We start from the raw sequence: 25,096 nt of genomic DNA, 5'->3' as shown, positions 1-25,096 counted from the left end.
ACCACCTCCACCACCCAACACACCATCCTAGCTCATCGCCCATGAATGTCCCTGCTGTACCTATTTCAGAGCCTTGAACAAGGAATATTAACCTGGATCCAGGGACCCCTGCCTGAGGATAGCCAATGTGTATACCACAAATATGCACCTTCAGAGAGGACATGAGAATGGCATCAGACCAGCCTTGGAGGAGTTAGGGAAGAGCTGCGTAAAGAGAGCTCCTAGGACAGGCTCTGGGCCTCTAGCCTTCTAGTTCCAACCCTACCCTCTCCCATCTTTGAGGGTGTGCCTATACACTCCTGGAATGCAGAGTCAAGTGGGCACTAGGAAGCATCACTATGAACAAAGCTAGCAGAGGTGATGGAATTCCAGTTGAGCTAGTTTAAATCCTAAAAGATGATGTTGTGAAAATGTTGCACTCAATATGCCAGCAAATTTGGGAAACTCAGCAGTGACTGACTGGAAGAAGTCAGTTTTCATTCCAATCCCAAAGAAAGCCAATGCCAAAGAACGTTCAAACTACCGCACAATTGCACTCATCTCACATGCTAACAAAGTAATGCTCAAAATTCTCCAAGCCAGGCTTCAACAGTCCATGAACTGTGAAATTCCAGATGTTCAAGCTGGATTTAGAAAAGGCAGAGGAATCAGAGATCAAATTGCCAACATCCATTGGATCACTGAAAAAGCAAGAGAGTTCTAGAAAAACATCTACTTCTGCTTTATTGACTACACCAAAGCCTTTGACTGTGTGGATCACAACAAACTATGGAAAATTCTGAAAGAGATGGGAATACCAGAACAACTGACCTGCCTCCTGAGAAATCTGTATGCAGGTCAAGAAACAACAGATAAAACTGGACATGGAACAATAGACTGGTTCCAAATCAGGAAAGGAGTACAGCAAGGCTGTATCTTGTCGTCATGCTTATTTAACTTATATGCAGAGTACATCATGAGAAATGCTAGACTAGATGAAGCACAAGCTGGAATCAAGATTGCCGGGAGAAATATCAATAACCTCAGATATGCAGATGACACCACCCTTATGGCAGAAAGTGAAGAAGAACTAAAGAGCCTCTTGATGAAAGTGAAAGAAGAGAGTGAAAAAGTTGGCTTAAAGCTCAACATTCAGAAAACTAAGAGCATGACATCCATTCCCATCACTTCATGGCAAATAGATGGGGAAACAGTGGAAACAGTGGCTGACTTTATTTTGGGGGGCTCCAAAATCACTGCAGATGGTGACTGCAGCCATGAAATTAAGACACTTGCTCCTTGGAAGGAAAGCTATGACCAACCTGAAGAGCATATTAAAAAGCAGAGACATTACTTTGCCAACAAAAGTCCATCTAGTCAAGGCTATGGTTTTTCCAGTGGTCATGTATGGATGTGAGAGTTGGACTATAAAGAAAACTGAGCACCAAAGAATTGATACTTTTGAACTGTGGTGTTGGAGAAGACTCTTGAGAGTCCCTTGGACAGCAAGGAGATCCAACCAGTCCATCCTAAAGGAAATCAGTCCTGAATATTCACTGGAAGGACTGATGCTGAAGCTGAAACCCCAATACTTTGGCCACCTGATGGGAAGAACTGACTTATTTGAAAAGACCCTGATGCTGGGAAAGATTGAAGGCGGGAGCAGAAGGGGACGACAGAGGATGAGATGGTTGGATGGCATCACCGACTCGATGGACATGAGTTTGAGTGACCTGTGGGAGTTATTGATGGACAGGGAGGCCTGGCGTGCTGCAGTCCATGGAGTCACAAAGAGTTGGACACGACTGAGCGACTAAACTGAACTGAACTGAACTACACACTCCACCCACACACACTTTCACGCATGGGCTGGTAGGGGAGGTTGTGCCGGTTGTGGCTAGAGTGTGGGAACTGAATTCAGCCAGGGCTTCATGCCCAAGCCTGGAGTAGACCAAGAGAGGGTACTTTTTTACAACTCACCAGCCAGGAGAGGGTATCTTTTTGTAAGTTGCACAAAAGCACCATTTTGCTGGCAGCAGCCGTGCTTAACGCACACTTCTACTTGCACCACTTAGGACACAACCAACAAGAGCAAACTTTGCATTAGCTTCTGTCTCATACAGGAAGAATTTCCAGAGTACACAGCACTCACCTACCTGCAACCTGAGGGACAAGTTCCCATCTTAGACCCCAATGGACAAGGATGCTCCCCTCTTGGCTTGTAGGTCTAAACGAACCAACCCTCACCAACCTTAAAATGTAGACTCCTCCCTCTTCTAGGACTGAAAATAGGCCTTGGAAAAGCTGTCTCTATTATCCTTCACAGCAGTTTGCAGTACACAGCATTAAATTCTGTTCATGGGATGCCAAATAGCCGGTCAATTCATTAAAAATGCAATCATTCATGCAGACCTTTGGTCTTCACACAATGCTAGTCACCCATCTGACAAACTTGACCAAATGGATTCAGCATTTTTTGGTCATGAAGCCCTGATCTGTAATAATAGGGTAGTAGGAGATAGAAAAGAAAAGGAAATGATAAAAGGGTTTTTGAAAGCAAGTAATACCATTGTCATTAGATTCTCAGGCATAGCTCTGGATGCTGGCATTAATGCTGCCTTTTCTTTTCTAAAAAGCAGAGTGGGTGAACACCACCCCCAGAGCCCCCCTCCCTTGGCTCCTTGCCTCCCAGTGGGCCAACCCCTCCCGCCGCACCCTGGGTCAGAGCTAACTCGGGGAGAGGGCTGAGAAAGTGTCAAAGGAGGAGGACAAGATCCGCGCGAGCGGTGAGAATACGGGTCCTCCGCAAGGATCCCGGGAATAATGCAACCAAATTCATTCACCAGGGAGTTCTTTAAGTGGCTCTCAAATGGCACCCATCACACAGGCAAGCCTCCGCGTCTTTGCAGCAAGCACAATAGGTACCGGATGAGTCACAGGCACCTTGGATTTTTTAGTTTGCATCTAAATAAGCACTTTATGTTTGCAATGGGCTTTCCAGTCATTTGCAAAAAGCTTTCTCCTTCAACAATTCCACGAGGGGAGTCCACAGAACTAAAGATTTATTGAGCCCCCTGTCTGACCAAATAAAAGGTGGTGAAAAGCAGCGCTCACAGAGCTGGGGGCTCATTAAACCCAGGCGGGGAGTCAGACTCAGGCCCTCCCTCCCGGCCCAGCCTCCTGCCGTCCCGCAGCAGCGTTCTCAGGACGCACTCTCCTCGGTTCCCACACACACACCTCCCACCGGTCGATAGGGCTCCAGGCCGAGGTCGAATTCTGCGAGGACCTGAGACCTTCAGTAAAGTGGCAACCCCACGAACCACAGTCACAGAATTGGAAGTCAGAGGGGCAGTAGCTTAACTTGTTGGTGTAGGAATGAGTTAAATTAAACGCTCACCAGGGTCCCATAGCCTCTTAGTTCTGAGCCTAGAACCTGAATCTTCTGACTCACACACCACCCCTCTGTCTGTGCCAACGAGTAGCCCCTTCATTGCTGGAGGCGAGGATGGGGCTCGGAGGGAGGGGCCTCTGGCCAGGCTGGCACCCAGCTTTCTAGGTGCCATTTCCTGGGAGTAAGCCAGGACATCTCCTTTGTCTTCAGTGACCTGGCTACCACTCTGCTGATCCTAACATGAGTGAATCTAAAAGCAATAGCAGTAGAAATACTGCATTGGCCAAAAAGTGCATTCAGATTTTTCCATACCATCTTAAGGAAAAAATCACATGAACTTTTTGGCCAACCCAATAGCTACCGTTTCTTTAGCATGTACTACAGGCCAGGCACCAAGAGCTTGTCATTATGCTGACCCTCACAGCACCCCAGCAAGGCAGGTGTATTACCTGCATTCTACAAGTAAAGAGTCTTTAGGCTAGACTGTGCAGGTAAGCTTGCCCAGATCTCACACCTGGTAGGTAAAGGAGGAAAGACCCAGGCAGCCTCTTTCTCCTCCAGCTCACTGCCTTTCTCAGAGGCTTAGCCACACTCTGGGCCCCCTAGCTCTGAGTCATGGTGCCTGGCTGGAAATCCTGGCTCTACCACTCCATAAGCTTCCCTGCCTACAGTGCAGGAGACCAGGATTTGATCCCTTGGTTGGGAAGATCCTCTGGAGGAGGGCATGGCAACCCACTCCAGTATTCTTGCCAGGAGAATCCCATGGACAGAGGAGCCTGGTGGGCTATAGTCACAAAGAGTCCGACATGACTGAGCAACTAACACTTTCACTTTTTTTACCAGTTCATAGCAATGTGACCTTGAATAAGTCAGTTAACCTCTCTGGGCCTCAGCACCCTTCCATTTAGTGGGGATCACAGCAGAAGGGTTGTTATGAAGAACAAATGAGTTAATATTTGTAGAGCACTTCAAACCGTTGTTTGACTCGAAGAAAGTGCTGTATACTTGTTTGTTTGAGAAATAAATAAACTTAATGTTCCCTGATAATCAGGAATAAGGTGCAGACACCTGCCTCCCCAAAACTGATTAATATGAACAGTTACAGATCCCCTGGCTAGCACAATAATAATGACAACAATAATAATACTGTTTTTCGAATGCTTAATAGGTGCTGGGCATTGTGCTAAAAAACTTCACAGAGATCATCTCATTCAATACCCAAAACAGCCCTATCGGGCGGAAACATCCCCACTGTGCAGATGAGGAAATTGGGTCTCAACGAAGTCATATCTCTGGTCCATGGCCCCACAGTTCAGCGACAGGCCAAGTGGGATTCAGTCGCTAATCCGCCTGTTTTCCATTGCCCATCGGCTTACCACTGAGCACACCGCCAGTGTTCCCCGCCACGCCAGCAAGGACCCAGAAAGCTCAGAGCTCCAAGGGAGGGGTCCTGGCCAGGCGCGCTGCAATCGGGACAGCGCACGCAGCGCATTGGCGCTTGGCTGCGGACCTGGAAGCGCCGAGGGAGGGCACGGGCCCACGCCCAGCCTGCCTTGGCCTAAGGTCGGTCATCTGCCATCGATTCGGGGGCAGACCAGAGGCTAAGCAGTCTGCTTGAGTGGGAATTCGGGGTCCCTGCAGGGCTGCAGGAACCAGGGGGGTCTCCCGAGCTTTCCCTCCCCACCTCCCCACGGTGCCTGGAGAGCCCCCAGGTGAGCCGTGAACTTCTCACCCCGCTGCGCTGGCGGAGCTCTTGCTGCATTCTGGCGCCCTCCGGTGGCCAATGCCGGAACAGCCTCTGGGTCTCAGCCCATTGTGGCAAGCTTCCCGGAGAAAAAGCCCTGGAAGCAAATTGGGGTGAGGGGGGTGCAAAGGGGGGTCACTTATTCTAAAAGTTTAATCATGTTTTAAAATTAAGAAAAAATATTAATGTAACAATGGCAAGATGTAGTCTCATCTCTCACTTCTAACCCAAGTTCACAGGAGTTTTTGACACAGCAATGTTCCCCAATGCAGACTTCCTCCAGCTTGTCTAATTAAAAGATACAGTTGCTTGTCAAAAATACACACTTCTGGAGTGAAACAAATATCCAAGGGTGTGACCTCGAAATATGCATTTTAACAGGACCTGCAGGAAATTAATAGAATCAAGCTACTTGGGGAACCTCAGTTCCAGGCAGCTGGTTGCTCTCAAAGTACAAAGCACCCTTCAATACCATGTTTCCTGAAGAAGCCCTTGTCCCCACAAGGCCTCGTGCGTGCCTGCTCAGTCACTAAGATGTGTCCAACTTTTTGAAACCCCATGGACTGAGGCTGCTAGCTAGGCTCCACTGTCCATGGGATTTCCAGGCAAGAATACTGGAGTGGATTGCCATTTCCTTCTCCAGGGGACCTTTCTGACACAGGGACTGAACCCACATCTCCTGCTTGGCAGGCAGATTCTTTTCCACTGCACCACCTGCGAAGTCCCCACAAGGCCTCAGAGACTTGCAATGCCCTGGAGACGTAGCGGGGCAGCCAGAAGAGGCCTGGCCTCTGCCACCACTAGCTATGGGAAGTTGTTTCCATCATGTAATCATTCAGTGACAGTGCTCTCTATGTTTACTGACTCATTGAACAAATTGGAACCTCCAAGAAGTTGCTGAACATTAAAGCCTATTTAGGAAAATGAGCAACTATCAGTGGTGGACTTGGAGTCAGCTCGTAATGGCCAGTGAGAGCTGATGGCAAAACTTTAGGAGCTTTTTGAGGCAGTTACTAAACCACTGGTGTAACTTGAAATGGACAATGGTGGGAGTATTTGTACCACATAAATTGACAAATGGCATAAATTAAGGCTCTTTTTCGCCTGCAGAGCCAGTTATTAAGCATTTAGCAGCATATCACTGAATGAATGGGATGGTCAGGTTCTTCTACATCAAAGGTAATTATGTAAATGAAGGCCTGGGTCCAGCTGCAGGTCTGAAGGGCAGGAAGTGCATCTTACCTTTCCTTTCTGACCCTCAGCAGGTGTTTGGCCAGGGCAGCTACAGGACTCAAGGCTCAGCCTCTCCTCCGAGGTGCCTCAAGGGATCACTGCTAAGGGCCAGGCCCCGGTAGATGTATTTGACTTGAAGCCCCAGCAGAGCCTGAAGTCCTGAGCAGAGTGAGAGCCCGGAGGAGTGCCAGGCAGTATTTGCCCGCCCCTTCATCTCCAAGTTAGGGATTCAACGGAGGATTTGTAACGTGCATCAGGAGAAGGAAACTGGGCCATCATGGGCCGTCCTTGGAGTTGCTGGTGGGATCTAAGTTTGACCTTACTAAATAAGGGCTCCGTTTCTCCTTCTTGAGAAAGAATCACCTCTGTCACATGCCAGGGTGCCAAGGCCAAGTTCTATCAAGTCTGCATCCATCCTTGCCCTTGGAGCTGACTTGCAAGGCTCTTTGGGGAAACAAATGTTAACACATGAACTCTAAGGCCAGATTCACAAGAGGCAGATGAGTCAGATAGCTGGAGCATTGGGGAGCACTGCCCCACCACCTCCAGCTCAGGGTCTGTCCTTCCTCAGCCCCAAGCCTTGGGGTGCACAAGAGGAGCTAAGGGGGTTCCTGCTCTGCATCTGGCCTCCAGGTTCCCTGGATACCGAGAGGACCATGAAAATCTGAGCATATGTGCTATTTACAATAGCCAAGATAAGTGTCCATCAACAGATGAATGGATAAAGAAGCTGTGGTACATATCCATAGTGGAATACTACTCAGCCATGAAAAGGAATGAAACAATGCTATTCACAGCAACATAGATGCACCTAGAGATTATCATACTAAGTCAGAGAAAGACGACTATCACATGATACCACTTATATGTGGAATCCAAAAAATGGTACAAATGGACTTACTTACAAAACAGAAACAGACTCACAGACATAGAACACAAACAAGATTACCAGAGGGGAAAGGTGGGCGGGAAAGATAAATTAGGAATTTGGGAGTAGCAAATACACACTACTATATATAAAATAGATGAACAACAAGGACCTGCTATGTAGCACAGGGATCTATGCTCAATGTTTTATAATAACCTATATGGGAAAAGAATCTGAAAAAGTGTGTGTGTGAGTGCATGCTAAGTCGCTTCAGTGGTGTCCAACTCTTTGCAACCCTATAGACTATAGCCAGCCAGGCTCCTCTGTCCATGGAATTCTCCAGGCAACTGTACTGGAGTGGGTTGCCATGCCCTCCTCCAGGAGATTTTCCCAAGCCAGGGATCAAATATGCGTCTCTTAATTCTCCTTCATTGGCAGGTGGATTCTTTACCACTAGCGCCTCCTGGGAAGCCCATACACACACACACACACACACACACACACACACACACAGAGTCACACACACACAAATATATATATATATATTTTTTAATCACTTTACTATATACCTGAAATTAACACATCATTGTAAATCAATCATACTTCAATAGTAAATAAATGTTCAGCATTTGTAGACTCAGCTGTATATATTAGATCCCTTGAGCTGGGATAGAATTAGAATTGTCCTCTTTTGGGGTAGGACACCTACAGGATCCATGAGGCAATCAGCCTACAGCTTCTTACTACTTGCCTTGTGCAAGGACCTATATGGAATACCAAGGCTCTAAGATGAGTTGAGCCATTAAGCAGCTTAACGGAGTCTATCTCTCTCCAGCCATAAGCTAAGTTCACTAGTGAGGCAAGACGCTGCATGCAGAAGAGCAATGTGACTGATGGTCAGAAGAGTACTATGCATTTAGAGTTAGAGGGCTTCATAAGATGGAAGGACTGGGATGGTTACTGAGAGCTGATCTGAGGTTAAAGGGGAGAAAATATGAGCTACCTGGAGAAGGAAAAGGGACAATGGATTGAACAAAGACTATTGAAGATTACCCATCAGTAACATGGCTTACATGGCTAACATGGCCGGAGTTATAAGTAAGTGTCAGGGACCAATGGGAAGTCAAATTGGCAAGACAAGTTGGGGTCATGTTGGGGAAGGCTTAGTATTGACACTGTATTTGTTTTCTGTTGCTATGTAACAAATTATCACAAATGTAATGACTTAAACTATATCCATTTTTTATCTCACGGGTCAAAAGTCTGTGCACAGTATAGGCAGGTTCTCTGCTCAGGATCTCACGAGGCTGAAAATGGGTATAGGCTGACTTGTGTTTTCCTCTTTCAAATGTATTCATGTAGTCAGTAGAATTCAGTTGCTTGCAATGATAAGATGGAGGTTCCCACTTTCTTAGTGGTTGTCAGCCAGGGGCTGTTCTCAGCTCCTGTAGGCCTTATGCTGCCCCTGCCAAATGATCTTTTCCCAAACGTGCCAAGTTGCCCCTTCAAGGCCAGGGGGAGAATTTCTCATGCTTTGACTCTCTCTTATTCAGGAAGTACTGAGTTCCTTTTACGGGCTCGCCTGACTAGGCCCAGCCACCGAGAATCATCTCCCTTTCGGTAATGCAATTTGTTGATCTGTAGTCTAATCCCAGGAGTTCTGCTCGTTCTACAGTGCATGAACCTTGGGCGCCATCTTAGAATTCTGCCCATCTTAGACAGTTGTCAGCTGAGCGACCGTGGGGTGGGGAAGATACAACGAAATCTATTTTGGAACCTGGCACAGGAAACCAGCCAAGAGGCTGTGGCCATCACAGATAGAAGGTGGTAGAAGTGCATGGACAAATAGGGAAGTTACTATAACGCATAAATTTACAGGACCTGCTGTCCTTCTACCTAAATGCTCTTCTCCTACCTTCCCTCATGGCTGGCTCCCTCTCACCCCACTCATTTCCTCCCATCTGGTGTCAGTTCGCCCCTTCTTTATATCCTCCTCTACCCTTAAACTGGAAAAGGCAATGGCACCCCACTCCAGTACTCTTGCCTGGAAAATCCCATGGACAGAGGAGCCTGGTAGGCTGCAGTCCATGGGGTTGCGAAGAGTTGGACACAACTGAGCAAATTCACTTTCACTTTTCACTTTCATGCTTTGGAGAAGGAAATGGCAACCCACTCCAGTGTTCTTGCCTGGAGAATCCCAGGGATGGGGGAGCCTGGGGGGCTGCCATCTGTGGGGTAGCACAGAGTCGGACACAACTGAAGTGACTTAGCAGCAGCAGCTACCCTTAAACATGTCACTCAACTTAATTCTTTCATGATAGTTTTCATTTTATATTAACATTTTTTTCATCCATCCACTCTACTTACCTTCAAGCTCAATAAAGAAAGAGACCATTGTCCCATTTGCACATCTTGGTATTTCCAGAATAAGGCCTGGATAATAGTAAGTGAAGTGAAGTCGCTCAGTCGTGTCCGACTCTTTGCAACCCCATGGACTGTAGCCTACCAGGCTCCATCCATGAGATTTCCCAGGCAAGAATACTGGAGTGAGTTGCCGTTTCCTTCTCCAGAGGATTTTCCCGACCCAGGGATCGAACCTGGGTCTCCCACATTGCAGGCAGATGCTTTACCGTCTGAGCCACCAGGGAAGCTAATGCTGGATGAATGAAATGTTAAATGAATGGGTGAGCAAATGATATGGAAAGGCCGAAGAAATTGTCAAAAAGCCTGAGTGTTGGGTGTGGATGTCTTGAAGAAAGGCAGGAATTGGAGCCAGATTAAGAGATGTAGGGAAATAGATCTACTTCAGATAGCTTGAGTTTGGGACAACCATGGAACAATTGTACAGGTAAGTCCAATAAGCAGCTGGAAATGTATGTGTGGATATACTACAGAAAAGACAATATCCAACAAGAATAAAAAACAGCTTTGACCATCTAAAAGCGTGTTCTGCAGACTGAATGTTTACATCCCCTACCCCCAAACTCATATATTAAAATCCTAACCACCACTGTGATGGCACTAGGAAGTGGAACCTTTGAGTAGGAATCCACCCTCATTAATGGGATTTTCCCTTATAAAAGAGACTCCAGAGAGCTCGCCTCACCCCTCCCACCATAAGAGAACACAGCAAGATGGCTGTCCACCAACCAAGTAGTGGGTTTAACACCAGATACCAAATCTACAAGTACATTAACTCTGGACTTCCCAATCTCCTGAACTGTGAAAAATAAATATTTAGTGTTCAAGTCAAACAATGGTATTGAGAGTCCTTGGACTGCAAGGAGATCCAACCAGTCCATTCTGAAGGAGATCAGCCCTGGGATTTCTTTGGAAGGAATGATGCTAAAGCTGAAACTCCAGTACTTTGGCCACCTCATGCGAAGAGTTGACTCATTGAAAAAGACTCTGATGCTGGGAGGGATTGGGGGGAGGAGGAGAAGGGGACGACCGAGGATGAGATGGCTGGATGGCATCACTGACTCAATGGACGTGAGTCTGAGTGAACTCCGGGAGTTGGTGATGGACAGGGAGGCCTGGGGTGCTCCGATTCATGGGGTCGCAAAGAGTCGGACACGACTGAGCAACTGAACTGAACTGATCACATCTATTCTCTGTCCCCTTCCTTTCACAGGTACACTGCTGTGGTCATGCCAGTTCACTACCAGCAAGGCACGGGACAGAGCTCCTGTCGACGTGTGGCCCTCATGATCACAGCTGTCTGGGTGCTGTCCTTTGCTGTGTCTTGCCCTCTCCTCCTTGGCTTCAACACCACAGGTAACAATGACAGTGTCACTCCAACAGCCAAGTGATTCATAGTGTATCTGAACGGCTGTGAGTGGTGTTCATCCCTGAAATGTCTGACCTCAAAGGCAGTGTACTTTGTAATCATATGAGGATTCTATAGACTGCAAAGCACTGGCCTCTACTGATTATAAATAAAATAGAAAGCAAAATCTCTTCAATTAATGGTACAGGAGCCACCTTCTGCCCCAATTAATGAAGTTTGGCTTACTCCTATTTTGAAAGAAATACCATTGTATTCATTTGAAGAAATATGCCAGTTAAAAAAAAAGCTATGCTATATGAATAATTCAGGTGAGATTTGTTAATGAAAAGATGATAATTTGTAATGAATTTACAACGCAAAGTAGCATATCATAAAAGCCCTTGAGCAGGGTATACATTTCTAGCTTTTTACTCAGTAAGAATCATTTCTAGCATTTGAGAACTAGAATAGCATTTGGGAACTAGGAGGATGTATTTTATATTTTTAATATACAGAAATTTTTGACCATGGTGCTTGGCACATGGTACATCTTCTATCAGAAGGATGGATGGTTGGCAGGATGGATGGATGGACAAATGGATAAAAAACGTGTTTATCTGACATGTCCAGGACTTTTAAATACAATACTGATCCAAATCTACACCTCATGTGCTTCAGAACCTTCCATGTCTATTCTATGACCATCTTTCAGCCTCAGGAATTTCATGTGTTGAAAGAAAATTGTTAGCACATATAGTGAAGTTATAGGCATTGAGAGTAAACACTGAGTATTCACTAAGAGATAACTAATTAACTCCTGTTCTAGTGTTCATCTGGATTTCTTACTTTGTCCATTTGAATTGGTTCATTCAATTCCTGCTATGTTCCATTTTAATGAATTTCTGGCATACATGTACAAGTCACGTAGCTATGTACTTATGTGTACAGATTTATGTAACATATTACACATAAATTCAGGTAAATCTTAACTTATAAATAGTCTTCAAAGAGTCATTTGCTGGTCAATTATTTAGAAGTCAGAATACATTTAAGAAGGCAGAGGCCCTGGAGTCAGAAAAACCTAGATTCAAACTTCAGTTCTACTACTTAACAGCTGTGTCTGTTTGAACAAGTTACTTAACTTTTCTAAGTTAAGCTTCCTTATCAACAAATTTGGAGTAATAATATAGTAGAGCATAAATGAACAAAATCAAATATTTGGACTCAGTTCAGTTCAGTTCTGTTTAGTCACTCAGTCGTGTCTGACTCTTTGCAATCCCATGGACTGCAGCATGCCAGGCCTCCCTGTCCATCACCAACTCCCGAAGTTCATTCAAACTCATGTCCATTGAGTCAGTGATGCCATCCAGCCATCTCATCCTCTGTCGTCCCCTTCTCCTCCTGCCCCCAATCCCTCCCAGCATCAGAGTCTTTTCCAGTGAGTCAACTCTTCACATGAGGTGGCCAAAGTACTGGAGTTTCAGCTTTAGCATCATTCCTTCCAAAGAAATCCCAGGGCTGATCTCCTTCAGAGTGGACTGGTTGGATCTCCTTGCAGTCCAAGGGACTCTCAACAGTCTTCTCCAACACCACAGTTCAAAAGCATCAATTCTTCGGTGCTCAGCTTTCTTCACAGTCCAACTCTCACATCCATACATGACCACTGGAAAAACCATAGCCTTGACTAGATGGACTTTAGTCGATAAAGTAATGTCTCTGCTCTTCAATATGCTATCTAGGTTGGTCATAACTTTTCTTCAAAGGAGGAAGTGTCTTGGTCTACGTATTTAGTTAGGAAGTTTTCAGCATTTCTTTTTATATGTGGCCTCCTGCAAATAAGTGCAGCAACTTCATCTCTAAAATTACATGCTATGTTGAACTCTTTATAAAAGATGACATATTACTGCATGTGTCATATGTCTTTACTTATTACTGTTCAGGGTTGTAATCAAATCATATATATTTTTATATGTGATTCAGGGTGAACTTTGACTCTCTATAATTTTCATTGACTCTAGAATCTAAGCCTACATATGCTATAACTTCACTCCACCTCCTTCATGGAGCTTTTTTTTTTTTACAATTAAGTGAAGATTAAATTGGGAAAATATACATAGACATGCTAAGCGCATATCCCCTGCTCAAGGTGAGGCTTGTTTCTCTGCCATATTAGAGGTTAAATTGAGAAGTTATCCAATGAAGATGTGCCTGGTCAATTCAGGGTGCTCCTAAAATATGATGTTGTTGTCATCCTTGCATTACATTTTACCGTTTCCCATTTCCAGTTACCAATGACACATTATATACACAAACACACATGTGCACACACATACGCCAAGGCAACATTCTCTAACGTAACAATAGAGGTTGACTCTGGCACTCAAATACCATTTCGATGAGTCTAAATGTGCTTTGGGCATTAGTCTGATAATTAAGCCACCCTTTATATTCACGTTTCTATAAGAAAATGCATTCTGGACTTCCCTGGTGGTCCAATGGCTAAGACTGTGCTCCAATGCAGGAGCCTGGGTTCGATCCCTGGTCAGGGAACTAGATCCTACATGCCATAACTAGGAATTCTCATGCCACAACTAAGACCCAACACAGCCAAATAAATAAATAAACACTTTTTCAAACAGAGAAAATGCCTTCTAAGTTGGAATCTGCAGTATGGGGCACTCACTACCACTGCTAGACCAAAGTGGTCCTTACCTGGCCAGCAGCAAACCTCCAGCAATGTTTGCTGGGCAAAGTTATTCCTCTAACTCATTCTTGGAGGCTGGCAGGGGCAGTCTTACTCATGCTCACACACACACACACACACACACACACACACACAGGTAACAGTCTCAAAATCTGACATGAGACAGAGTTCCCAGTTAATGTCAACATGTAGAGTGAAGAAGAATGATGAGCTAATTGCAGTCTTGTTGCCACCAGTGAGATCATAATTGTTCCAGAAATAAAACTTTCCAAAAGAATTTTCAAATATAGAATTGAGAAGGCAAAAAAGACTTGTGACTTAGCACGTATAGGCTCGCTTCTCTCTCATCTCTTTCTCTTTTACTTTTAAATGTATTCATTAGACTATACCCACTTCAGTGCTCTTGCCTGGAGAATCCCAGGGACGGGGGAGCCTGGTGGGCTGCTGTCTATGGGGTCACACAGAGTCGGACACGACTGAAATGACTTAGCAGCAGCAGCAGCAGCAGCAGCAGCATTAGACTATAGTAAGTGGAAGTGGAATTCTCCAGGCCAGAATACTGGAGTGAGTAGCTGTTCCCTTCTCCAGGGGATCTTCCCAACCCAGGGATAGAACCCAGGTCTCCCACATTGCAGGCAGATTCTTTACCAGCTGAGCCACCAGGGAAGCCCAAGAATACATCAGGGGCTTCATAAACTTGTGCTGAATGAATCAGTGGGTGAGTCCTCACCATCATTCTTTGCCCCTTAGCTGTTGAAATCAGTTGGCTTAGTAACCTCCTGGCCTTCCCTATTAGGCTTCGGCGCATGACTGCTGATGTTCTTAGGGAAAATGCTCCTCTGTACACGTTGCTCGTTGATTCATCATTCAGTAACTCGTGCTGACAGCACAGTACTGTTTCAGTTAAATAATCAAGACAAGGCACCTCGTTTCCTGGGGAAGCCTAGTTCTTGAGGGGGGCGCTCCCTGCTTTCACTACCTCCTTGGGATCGAGCAGAGAGAAGCTTTCAGAACTGCACCACTGTGCGTGGTGCTTCACTCTTCCCTGCCCACAGGATGCACTCCCAGGCCTTGCCTGGAGGAGGCTGAGGCAGGGCCCAGCTCACTGCCCACCCTTCTCCAATGTCACTCTGCCTGCTGACAGGCCTCACCAGCCACATAGTGTGGAGAAATGGTGGGAGAGGCTTCAAAACTCCGTCTAAGCTCAGGCAGCAGGTTCTTAGGGAAGGAAGGACAGGATAACAAGGCAGGCTCAGGGGGTGTCTTCATTGCTCAGTAACCCCAAAATAACTATGGCTTTCTCTGCTCTCTCTTCACTCTGTTTCTCATACATATGCTCTCAATATTTTTAATGGAAAATGCTTGCACATGGCAAAACATAAAGGGTAGTGATATATATATATATATACACACGTATACTTACATGTAAAAGCATGTACGTCTTCCTTCTACCCTTGACTGCCAGCCCCCATCCCCTCCCTAGAAGCAAACACCAATCTTCTTAAAATATAAGACTTGAAACAAGTGCATACACACACACACCCATGCATGCATACATGAGTGTGTGTGTGTGTGTGTGTGTGTGTGTCCATTTTTACAGAAACGGAAGCATGCTATACCCACTTTTGCTCCTGGCTTTTTAAATGTTGTAGTTAATGTATAAAGTATAGAGGTCAGCCTCCCAGAACCCAGAGAAGGATAAAGAAGTGGAGAAGGTCTAGCTGGGGAGACTCATGGAGACCCAGCACACCAAGGATGGCAACCAGATGAACAGGAGGAAAGTGACTCTGCCACCCCTCTGACCCCCTCTCACTACAGACATGCGGAGGTGCCTCCTCATTAGAGGAGACATGTCAGTCTCTGACAACAAGGGTGCTGATGGCAGGGGCGGGCTGGTCACTGCCAGCATGGCTCCTTATAGACTCAGGAAGACCACCAGGTGCCACCCTCTCCCCACACCCAACCCCATTTCCCCAGATGACCAGAAATGCCAATATGGTGATCACTATTCAGAGTCTTAAGAGCCATTTCCTAAAGGACGAAGATACAGGCTTTGGTGAGAGGATATTAATTTTCCTTGAATTTTACCCCCTCCTCAGAGAATCAGAGAATTTGGAGTGGCTCATAAAGGTTCTGGTGGCAGTGTTGTCATTAAAATGCCTCACTGAGCACTAAACACATTCAGTTTGGTTTGTTTTCATTCTTACCTGTTGGTCCCTTCTCTCCTCTACAAATACTGTTCCATACAAGTCTCTCTCCAAATTTTCATTCCAAGTGATACCTTCCCTTTCAAGTTCAAAAAGCACAGTTCAGTTCAGTTCAGTCACTCAGTCATGTCTGACTCTTTGCAACCCCATGAATCGCAGCACGCCAGGCCTCCCTTTCCATCACCATCTCCCGGAGTTCACTCAGACTCACGTCCATCAAGTCCTTGATGCCATCCAGCCATCTCATCCTCGGTCATCCCCTTCTCCTGCCCCCAATCCCTCCCAGCATCAGAGTCTTTGCCAGTGAGTCAACTCTTCGCATGAGGTGGCCAAAGTACTGGAGTTTCAGCTTTAGCAACATTCCTTCCAAAGAAATCCCAGGGCTGATCTCCTTCAGAATGGACTGGTTGGATCTCCTTGCAGTCCAAGGGACTCTCAAGAGTCTTCTCCAACACCACAGTTCAAAAGCATCAATTCTTTGATGCTCAGCCATCTTCATAGTCCAACTCTCACATCCATACATGACCACAGGAAAAACCATAGCCTTGACTAGATGGACCTTAGTCGGCAAAGTAATGTCTCTGCTTTTGAATATACTATCTAGGTTGATCATAACTTTTCTTCCAAGGAGTAAGCATCTTTTAATTTCATGGCTGCAGTCACCATCTGCAGTGATTTTGGAGCCCCGAAAAATAAAGTCTGACACTGTTTTCACTGTTTCCCCATCTATTTCCCATGAAGTGATGGGACCGGATGCCATAATCTTAGTTTTCTGAACGTTGAGCTTTAAGCCAAGTTTTTCACTCTCCTCTTTCACTTTCATCAAGAGGCTTTTTAGTTCCTCTTCACTTTCTGCCATAAGGGTGATGTCATCTGCATATCTGAGGTTATTGATATTTCAGAAAGTGAAGTCGCTCAGTCATGTCCAACTCTTTGCGAGTCCAAGGACTGTAGCCTACCAGGCTCCTCTGTCCATGAGATTTTCCAGGCAAGAGTACTGGAGCGGGTTGCCATTTCCTCCTCCAGGGGATCTTCCCGACCCAGGGATCGAACCCAGGTCTCCCGCATTGTAGGCAGACGCTTTACCATCTGAGCCACCAGGTGTTTTGATATTTCAGAGGAGGTATATAATAAATAATAGTAAATGATATTAATAATAATAATAGCTGGCATTTAATCTCACAACCTCTACATGAGACAGGATTTTTGTCTTTCACAGATAATGAAACTGAGGGTTTGGCATGAAAGTGAAAGTGACCTCATAGACTGTACAGTCCATGGAATTCTCCAGGCCAGAATACTGGAGTGGGTAGCCTTTCCCTTCTCCAGGGGATCTTCCCAACCCAGGGATCAAACCCAGATCTCCCTCATTGCAGGCAGATTCTTTACCAGCTGAGTCACAAGGGAAGCCTGAGGTTTGGCATAGTTAAGTAATAAACCCAAGGTCAGATAGTCAGTAAGTGGAGACCTGGGTCTCCCACCTCAGGCTGCCTGGGCTCTGCCTACATCCAAAGACCAGGAAGCAGAATGAGGGGTCCAAGGCCCTCTCTCATCAGTTCATACCCAAGGCTACATCTTCTGAGGCCAGATTGTGGATTGGACAATCCCTACCCCTTCATCAAGATTGACTGGATGTGCCAACACCTGTTGATGATGGGACAAAGTGCAAGTTTGTTGTGTCCCAGTGGTAGAGGGAAGCAGGGAGTTAAAATCCTAGAAGGTACATTGGCTTTGGGATCAGAACAACTGGAGGAATCCATCTGGGCTCCACCCCTTTCAGACTCCGTGATGTTGGGCCACTTACTGAATCTCTCTGAGCCTTTGTCAGCTCATCTGAGAATAAAGATAGTAATGGCACCTGCTTACATCACGTTGCCGCAATGATTAGGTAAGACAATGTGTATAAAGCCCTCGGAATCACCCAGAAGATATCAGTTTTCTTCCCTTTTCTTTTCCAAGGCGGCACAAGTATCAGGTCTCACTCTGGCTGTTGGAGGAATCTCAACATCTGCTAATGAAGACGAAGTTGCAGGGCCCTCCTAGAGAGGAGGCCCAGGAGCATTTCAGGACACAAAGCAAGGACAAGGACGTGCCTCAATTCGCATCGTCCATGATGGCAATATGTTTACTGGCTCTTTTCCCGTCGCACCCTTGAGCAGAACAGGGATTTCTGAAAAATAAACTTGCCTGTATTCAGCCACCACCTGCCCCACACTTCATTCAAACTTGGAGACCTGGCATTCTCAGCACGGAAGCCTTCCTCCTTTCTCTCATTGCATGCACTGCTCCTTTGATGGCCTCCACACCAGCAGGCCCTTTTCCAGGGGCTGCATCCCTCCTGGGAGCCTCTGCTCTGTTACTCTGTGAAAGTCCACCCAGCCTCCCAGGCCGCGTCCCTCTGTGACACTTAGCACAGCATACAGAGAGGATTGTCTGTCTGTCTAGACCGTGAGCTCCTTCAAGGGTAGACACCGAGTCTTACTCATCTTTGTAGCCCCGGTGTAGAGTGGTGTCTGGCATGTAATCATCAGTAAATTTTCTTTTTAAGTGAACTGTGAGCAGCACAAAGACGAATTACATTTGCATTTCTCCAACATTTAGTGATGTTGAACATCTTTCCATATATTTATTGGCCATCTGTGTAAATTGATACAGCCACTGTGGAGAACAGTATGGAGATTCCTTAAAAAACTGGGAATAAAACTACCATGGAAATGAAACGTTAGTCACTCATTTGTGCCTGACTCTTTGCGATCCCATGGACTGTACACTGCCAGGCTTCTCTGTTCATGGAATTATTCAGGGAAGAATACTGGAGTGGGTAGCCAGCCATTCCCTTCTCCAGGAGATCTTCCCAACCCAGGGATTAAACCTGGGTCTCCTGAACTGCAGGCAGATTCTTTACCACCTAAGCCACAGGGAAGTGAACTACCCCAACAATCCCACTACTGGGCATATACCCTGAAAAAAATCATAATTGAAAAAGACACATGCACCCCAGTGTTCATAGCACCACTATTTACAATAGCCCGCACATGGAAGCAACCTAGATGTCCATCAGCAGACGAACAGATAAAGATGATGAGGTACATATACACAATGGAATATTACTCCACCATGAAAAGGAACAAATTTGCGTCAGTTCTATGAGGTGGATGAACCTAGAACCTGTTACACAGAGTGAAGTCTATCAGAAAGAGAAGACATTATATTGTATATTAACACATTCAATATCACGGTAATCCAAGTCTATACCCCAAACAGTAATGCTGAAGAAGCTGAAGTTGAATGGTTCTATAAAGACCTACAAGACTTTCTAGAACTAACACCCAAAAAAGATGTGTTTTTCATTATAGAGGACTGGAATGCAAAAGTAGGAAGTCAAGAAACACCTGGAGTAACAGGCAAATTTGGCCTTGGAGTACAGAATGAAGCAGGGCAAAGGCTAATAGAGTTCTGCCAAGAGAATGCACTGGTCATAGCAAACACCCTCTTCCAACAACACAAGAGGAGACTCTACACATGGACATCACCAGATGGTCAACACCGAAATCAGATTGATTATATTCTTTGCAGCCAAAGATGGAGAAGCTCTATACAGTCAGCAAAAACAAGACTGGGAGGTGACTGTGGCTCAGATCATGAACTCTTTACTGCCAAATTCAGACTTAAATTGAAGAAAGTAGGGAAAACCACTAGACCATTCAGGTATGACCTAAATCAAATCCCTTATGATTATACAGTGGAAGTGAGAAATAGATTTAAGGGACTAGATCTGACAGACAGAGTGCCTGATGAACTATGGATGGAGGTTCATAACATTGCACAGGAGACAGGAATCAAGACCATCCCCAAGAAAAAGAAATGCAAAAAAGCAAAATGGCTGTCTGAGGAGGCCTTACAAATACCTGTGAAAAGAAGGGAAGCAAAAAGAAAAGGAGAAAAGGAAAGACATACCCATTTGAATACAGAGTTCCAAAGAATAGCAAGGAGAGATAAGAAAGCCGTCCTCAGCAATCAATGCAAAGAAATAGGGGAAAACAATAGAATGGGAAAGACTAGAGATCTCTTCAAGATATTTAGAGATACCAAGGGAACGTTTCATGCAAAGATGGGCTCAATAAACGACAGAAATGGTATGGACCTAACAGAAACAGAAGATATTAAGAAGAGGTGGCAAGAATACACAGAGGAACTCTACAAAGAAGATCTTCATGACCCAGATAACCTTGATGAGTGTGATCACTCACCTAGAGCCAGACATCCTGGAATGTGAAGTCAAGAGGGCCTTAGAAAGCATCAGCAGATGAATGGATAAGAAAGCTGTGGTACATATACACAGTGGAGTATTACTCAGCCGTAAAAAAGAATTCATTTGAATCAGTTCTGATGAGATGGATGAAACTGGAGCCGATTATACAGAGTGAAGTAAGCCAGAAAGAAAAACACCAATACAGTATACTAACACATATATATGGAATTTAGGAAGATGGCAATGATGACCCTGTATGCAAGACAGCAAAAAAGACACAGATGTGTATAACGGACTTTTGGACTCAGAGGGAGAGGGAGAGGGTGGGATGATTTGGGAGAATGGCATTCTAACATGTATACTATCATGTAAGAATTAAATCGCCAGTCTATGTCTGACGCAGGATACAGCATGCTTGGGGCTGGTGCATGGGGATGACCCAGAGAGATGTTATGGGGAGGGAGGTGGGAGGGGGGTTCATGTTTGGGAATGCATGTAAGAATTAAAGATTTTAAAATTTAAAGAATAAAAAACTTAAAAAAAAAAAAAGAAAGCATTACTACAAACAAAGCTAATGGAGGTGATGGAATTCCAGTTGAGCTGTTTCAAATCCTAAAAGATGATGCTGTGAAAGTGCTGCACTCAATATGCCAGCAAATTTGGTAAATGCAGCAGTGGCCACAGGACTGGAAAAGGTCAGTTTTCATCCCAATCCCAAAGAAAGGCAATGCCAAAGAATGTTCAAACTACCACACAATTGCACTCATTTCACATGCTAGTAAAGTAATGCTCAAAATTCTCCAAGCCAGGCTTCAGCAATACGTGAACCATGAACTTCCAGATGTTCAAGCTGGTTTTAGAGAAGGCAGAGGAACCAGAGATCAAAATGCCAACATCTGCTGGATCATGGAAAAAGCAAGAGAGTTCCAGAAAAACATTTATTTCTGCTTTATTGACTATGCCAAAGCCTTTGACTGTGTGGATCACAATAAACTGTGGAAAATTTTGAGAGAGATGGGAATACCAGACCACCTAACCTGCCTCTTGAGAAACCTTTATGCAGGTCAGGAAGGAACAGTTAGAACTGGACATGGAACAACAGTCTGGTTCCAAATAGAAAAAGGAGTACCTCGAGGCTGTATATTGTCACCCTGCTTATTGAACTTCTATGCAGAGTACATCATGAGAAACGCTGGACTCGAAGAAACACAAGCTGGAATCAGGATTGCCGGGAGAAATATCAATAACCTCAGATATGCAGATGACACCACCCTTATGGCAGAAAGTGAAGAAGAACTAAAGAGCCTTTGATGAAAGTAAAAGAGGAGAGTGAAAAAGTTGGCTTAAAACTCAACATTCAGAAAACTAAGCTTATGGCATCCGGTCCCATCACTTTATGGCAAATAGAAGGGGAAACAGTGGAAATAGTGTCAAACTTTATTTTTCTGGTCCGCAAAATCATTGCATATGGTGATTGCAGCCATGAAATTAAAAGATGCTTACTCCTTGGAAAGAAAGCTATGACCAACCTAGACAGCATATTAAAAAGCAGAGACATTACTTTATCAATAAAGTTCTGTCTAGTTAAGGCTATGGTTTTTCCAGCAGTCATGTATGGATGTGAGAATTGGACTACAAAGAAAGCCGAGTGCTGAAGAATTGATGATTTTGAAGTGTGGTGTTGGAGAAGATTCTTGAGAATCCCTTGGACTGCAAGGAGATCCAACCAGTCCGTCCTAAAGGAAATCAGTCCTGGGTGTTCATTGGTAGGATTGATGTTGAAGCTGAAACTCCAATACTTAGGCCACCTGATGTCAGGAGCTGACTCATTTGAAAAGACCCTGATGCTGGGAAAGATTGAGGGCAGGAGAAGAAGGGGACAACGGAGGATGAGATGGCTGGATGGCATCACCAACTCGATGGACATGAGTTTGGGTGGAAAACCTGCAGATATTGGAAAAATGATATTGGTGGACATATTTGCAGGGAAGGAATGGAGACACAGATATATAGAACAGACTTGACACAGTTGGGGAAGGAAAGAGTAGGATGAACAGGGAAAGTAGCATCAACATATATACACTACCAAGTGTAAAACAGATAGCTGGTGAGAAGTTGCTATATAGTACAGGGAGCAGAAGGGTGTGATGGGGGGACGGGAGGGAGGCTTAAGAAGGAGGGGATACTTGTGTTAATATAATCATGGCTGATTTGTGTTGTGCAGCAGAAACCAACAGAACATTGTTAAGCAATTTCCCTCCAATTAAGAAATAAATATATTTTTAAAAGACGAATTAGGCCTCCTACAGAGGACAAGTGGACAGTGTGGGTGTCTGAGACGGGATAGCCTCCCCCACAGCTTAACAATCAGGCCATGAGTGCTAATGACACAAGAGTGATGACAGCAGGAAATGTGGGGCACAAAGGAAGTAGGAGTTGCTTCTGACTGAGAAACTCGGGGCAGGTGGCCTTCTCAGAGGAGGCAGCATGTAAACTGGGACGTGCGGAGGAGGAGACAGGACCGGCTCCCAGCACTTCTCAGACTTCCACTGTGGACGTGATGGTGGAGACGCCACATGTGGTGTGCAGCCTATTCTGTGCTCGCCTCTGAATCCCGTACTTGGCCAACGACTTTGCTTTCTCCACTTCTCTCATGCACAGGAGACCCCAGCATCTGCTCCATCTCCAACCCTGACTTTGTCCTCTACTCTTCAGTGGTGTCTTTCTACCTGCCCTTCGGAGTGACTGTCCTCGTCTATGCCAGGATCTACGTGGTGTTGAGACAGAGGAGACGGAAGCGGATCCTCACTCGACAGAACAGTCAGTGCCTCAGTGTCAGACCTGGCTTCCCCCAACAGGTGAGCATCCTGGAGCGGCAGAAGGAAGACACGGCCTCCCAGCCTTGTGTCCAACAGTGCATGCTTTTGCCTGTTCTGCCCGTCGGGGACACACATCTGCCACCTTTTAACCTGCAGATATTGGCTAGGCCTTGGAGGAAATCCAGTCTCAACAGTGCATTGACAGTCTTCCCGAGAGCACCCTTTCTGGGCTTGTTCTGCTTCCTTTCAAAGTCTCTCATTGCCCTCAATGAGAGGGCTGTTCAGATATCACACAGGTATGAAATTTCAGTGTAGCAGCTTTACCATTTACTGCTGCTGGGTTTCCAGGAATGACGTTTTGGCCAGACCATTCACATCAAGAATCACTAGGGGTCTGTTGAAATTTCTTTTCCTTTCTAGATCTGCCTCTGTGTCAAGGCGCTAACCAGCTGGTGGAATGGGATGCTGATGGCACATTTTGTTAGGTCTTTTGAGGCTCTGAAAAGGAAGTTCATTGAAATATTCCAATTGCTTGGGCTGTAAATTCTGCTTATTCCAGTGCCTAGTACATGGTTCAAGTGTATTCATTTGAAGCATGAATGGATACATACCTATCACTAGCAACTGCTAAGCAAGAGACAGCAGGGATATTATACAGCCCCTACCTTCATAGAGTTTAAAATCTTAGATAAGCAAATAAAACACACCTACACCCAAAATTAATGAGCAGCCCAAAACTGAACGGAATGTTTGCCAAAGTGAGATGAAGACAACTAAGCACATAGATATTAAATGCTGGAGAGGTTATGAGAAAATAAAGTCAATATGCTCAGAAAAGGGCTTCATAGAGTAAGAACTGAGTGTGATCTTGAAGGTAGGTCCAAACTGGACATGTAGATCAACCTGTAATGACTTGAGTGAGAATCATAATCTCAAACTGAAAGTCCCAAAGCTTGGGTGGAACAGGAATATTAGCCCCCATGAAATAGGAGGTCAGGACCCAAGACTGAGGATATGAACACATTGCATTCATATAGCGTCATCTATATGACCCAACTATATAGAGCTTAACACACAACTGTTTCTCCTTCAACCCACCCTAGTCTTCGTGTCTACGGTTGCACCCCATTCGGCAGTTTTCAATAAGGGCCAGATTTCCATCAGATGCCACAGGGAAAATGGTAAGTAAGCCATGCCTTTGGTTGTAGTAAAAGAATAAGAGACCCTTTCTCAAGACAATGGCTTGACTTGATTCTACTTCCACCCCAAAATGAATTTGGCCCCAGTTTCCTACTTGGATTTATGATAAATAACAAACCTGAGAATCTATCTGATTTAAACTTCAGAATAGGCATTATCAAGTGATATTCCAGAAGCATGTGACTCTTGGGGTAGAGCCCAATGACTGGAGCCAGTGACTCTTAGATGTGTTGTGGAGTTTACTATCCAGAACCAGCTGCATTAGAGGGAAAGGACATGACTGAAACAGACAGAGGCAGAACCAAGAAAAGTAGAAAAAGGAGACTAATGGGAGAATTTCATGTGCCCAATTGCCATCAAATATGGGGAAAACCAAGACATTTTCATAGTTGCCCTAATTCTTATCCTTCCCATTCAAACCAGCCCTGACTCCCTAAGCAAGCCAAGTGCCAAATGAAGCCTAAAAGTGTTAGAGAAAAGACCAGTATCCCTCTCCCTGAACTCCACAGCTAAGTAAATGTTAGGAATAAAGCTTCAAAAACCCATAATCATGAATGACAGAGCCTTGTTTAATTTCTGTATAGTTCAGTCTCTCAGTTGTGTCCAACTCTTTGCAACTCCATTAACCACAGCACGCCAGGCTTCCCTGTCCATCACCAACTCCCGGAGTTTACTCAAACTCATGTCCATTGAGTTGGTGATGCCATCCAACCATCTCATCCTCTCTTGTCCCCTTATCCTCCCACCTTCACTCTTTCCCAGCATCAGGGTCTTTTCAAATGAGTCAGTTCTTTGCATCAGGTGGCCAAAGCATTGGAGTTTCAGTTTCAACATCCGTCCTTCCAATGAATATTCAGGACTGATTTCCTTTAAGATGGACTGGTTGGATCTCCTTGCAGTTCAAGAAGTCTCAAGAGTCTTCTGCAACAC

At 45.2% G+C, this 25,096-nt stretch overlaps 1 protein-coding gene across 2 annotated transcripts in view; it reads left to right on the top strand.

Moving 5' to 3' along the window:
• DRD3 (dopamine receptor D3) overlaps positions 1–25,096 on the top strand; it is a 46,635-nt gene that overhangs the window by 14,098 nt on the left and 7,441 nt on the right. For both annotated transcript variants that reach the window (XM_005674944.3, XM_005674943.3), the window contains exons 3-4: positions 10,850–10,992; positions 22,809–23,005. In XM_005674944.3, coding sequence (XP_005675001.1) covers positions 10,850–10,992; positions 22,809–23,005 — 340 coding nt within the window. The remainder of the gene's footprint in view (positions 1–10,849; positions 10,993–22,808; positions 23,006–25,096) is intronic.

Source organism: Capra hircus, chromosome 1 (assembly GCF_001704415.2).
Source record: "Capra hircus breed San Clemente chromosome 1, ASM170441v1, whole genome shotgun sequence".
Taxonomy (NCBI): Eukaryota; Metazoa; Chordata; class Mammalia; order Artiodactyla; family Bovidae; genus Capra; species Capra hircus.
Note: the sequence above shows the minus strand (reverse complement) of the source record. Positions and strands in the feature narration are given on the sequence as shown.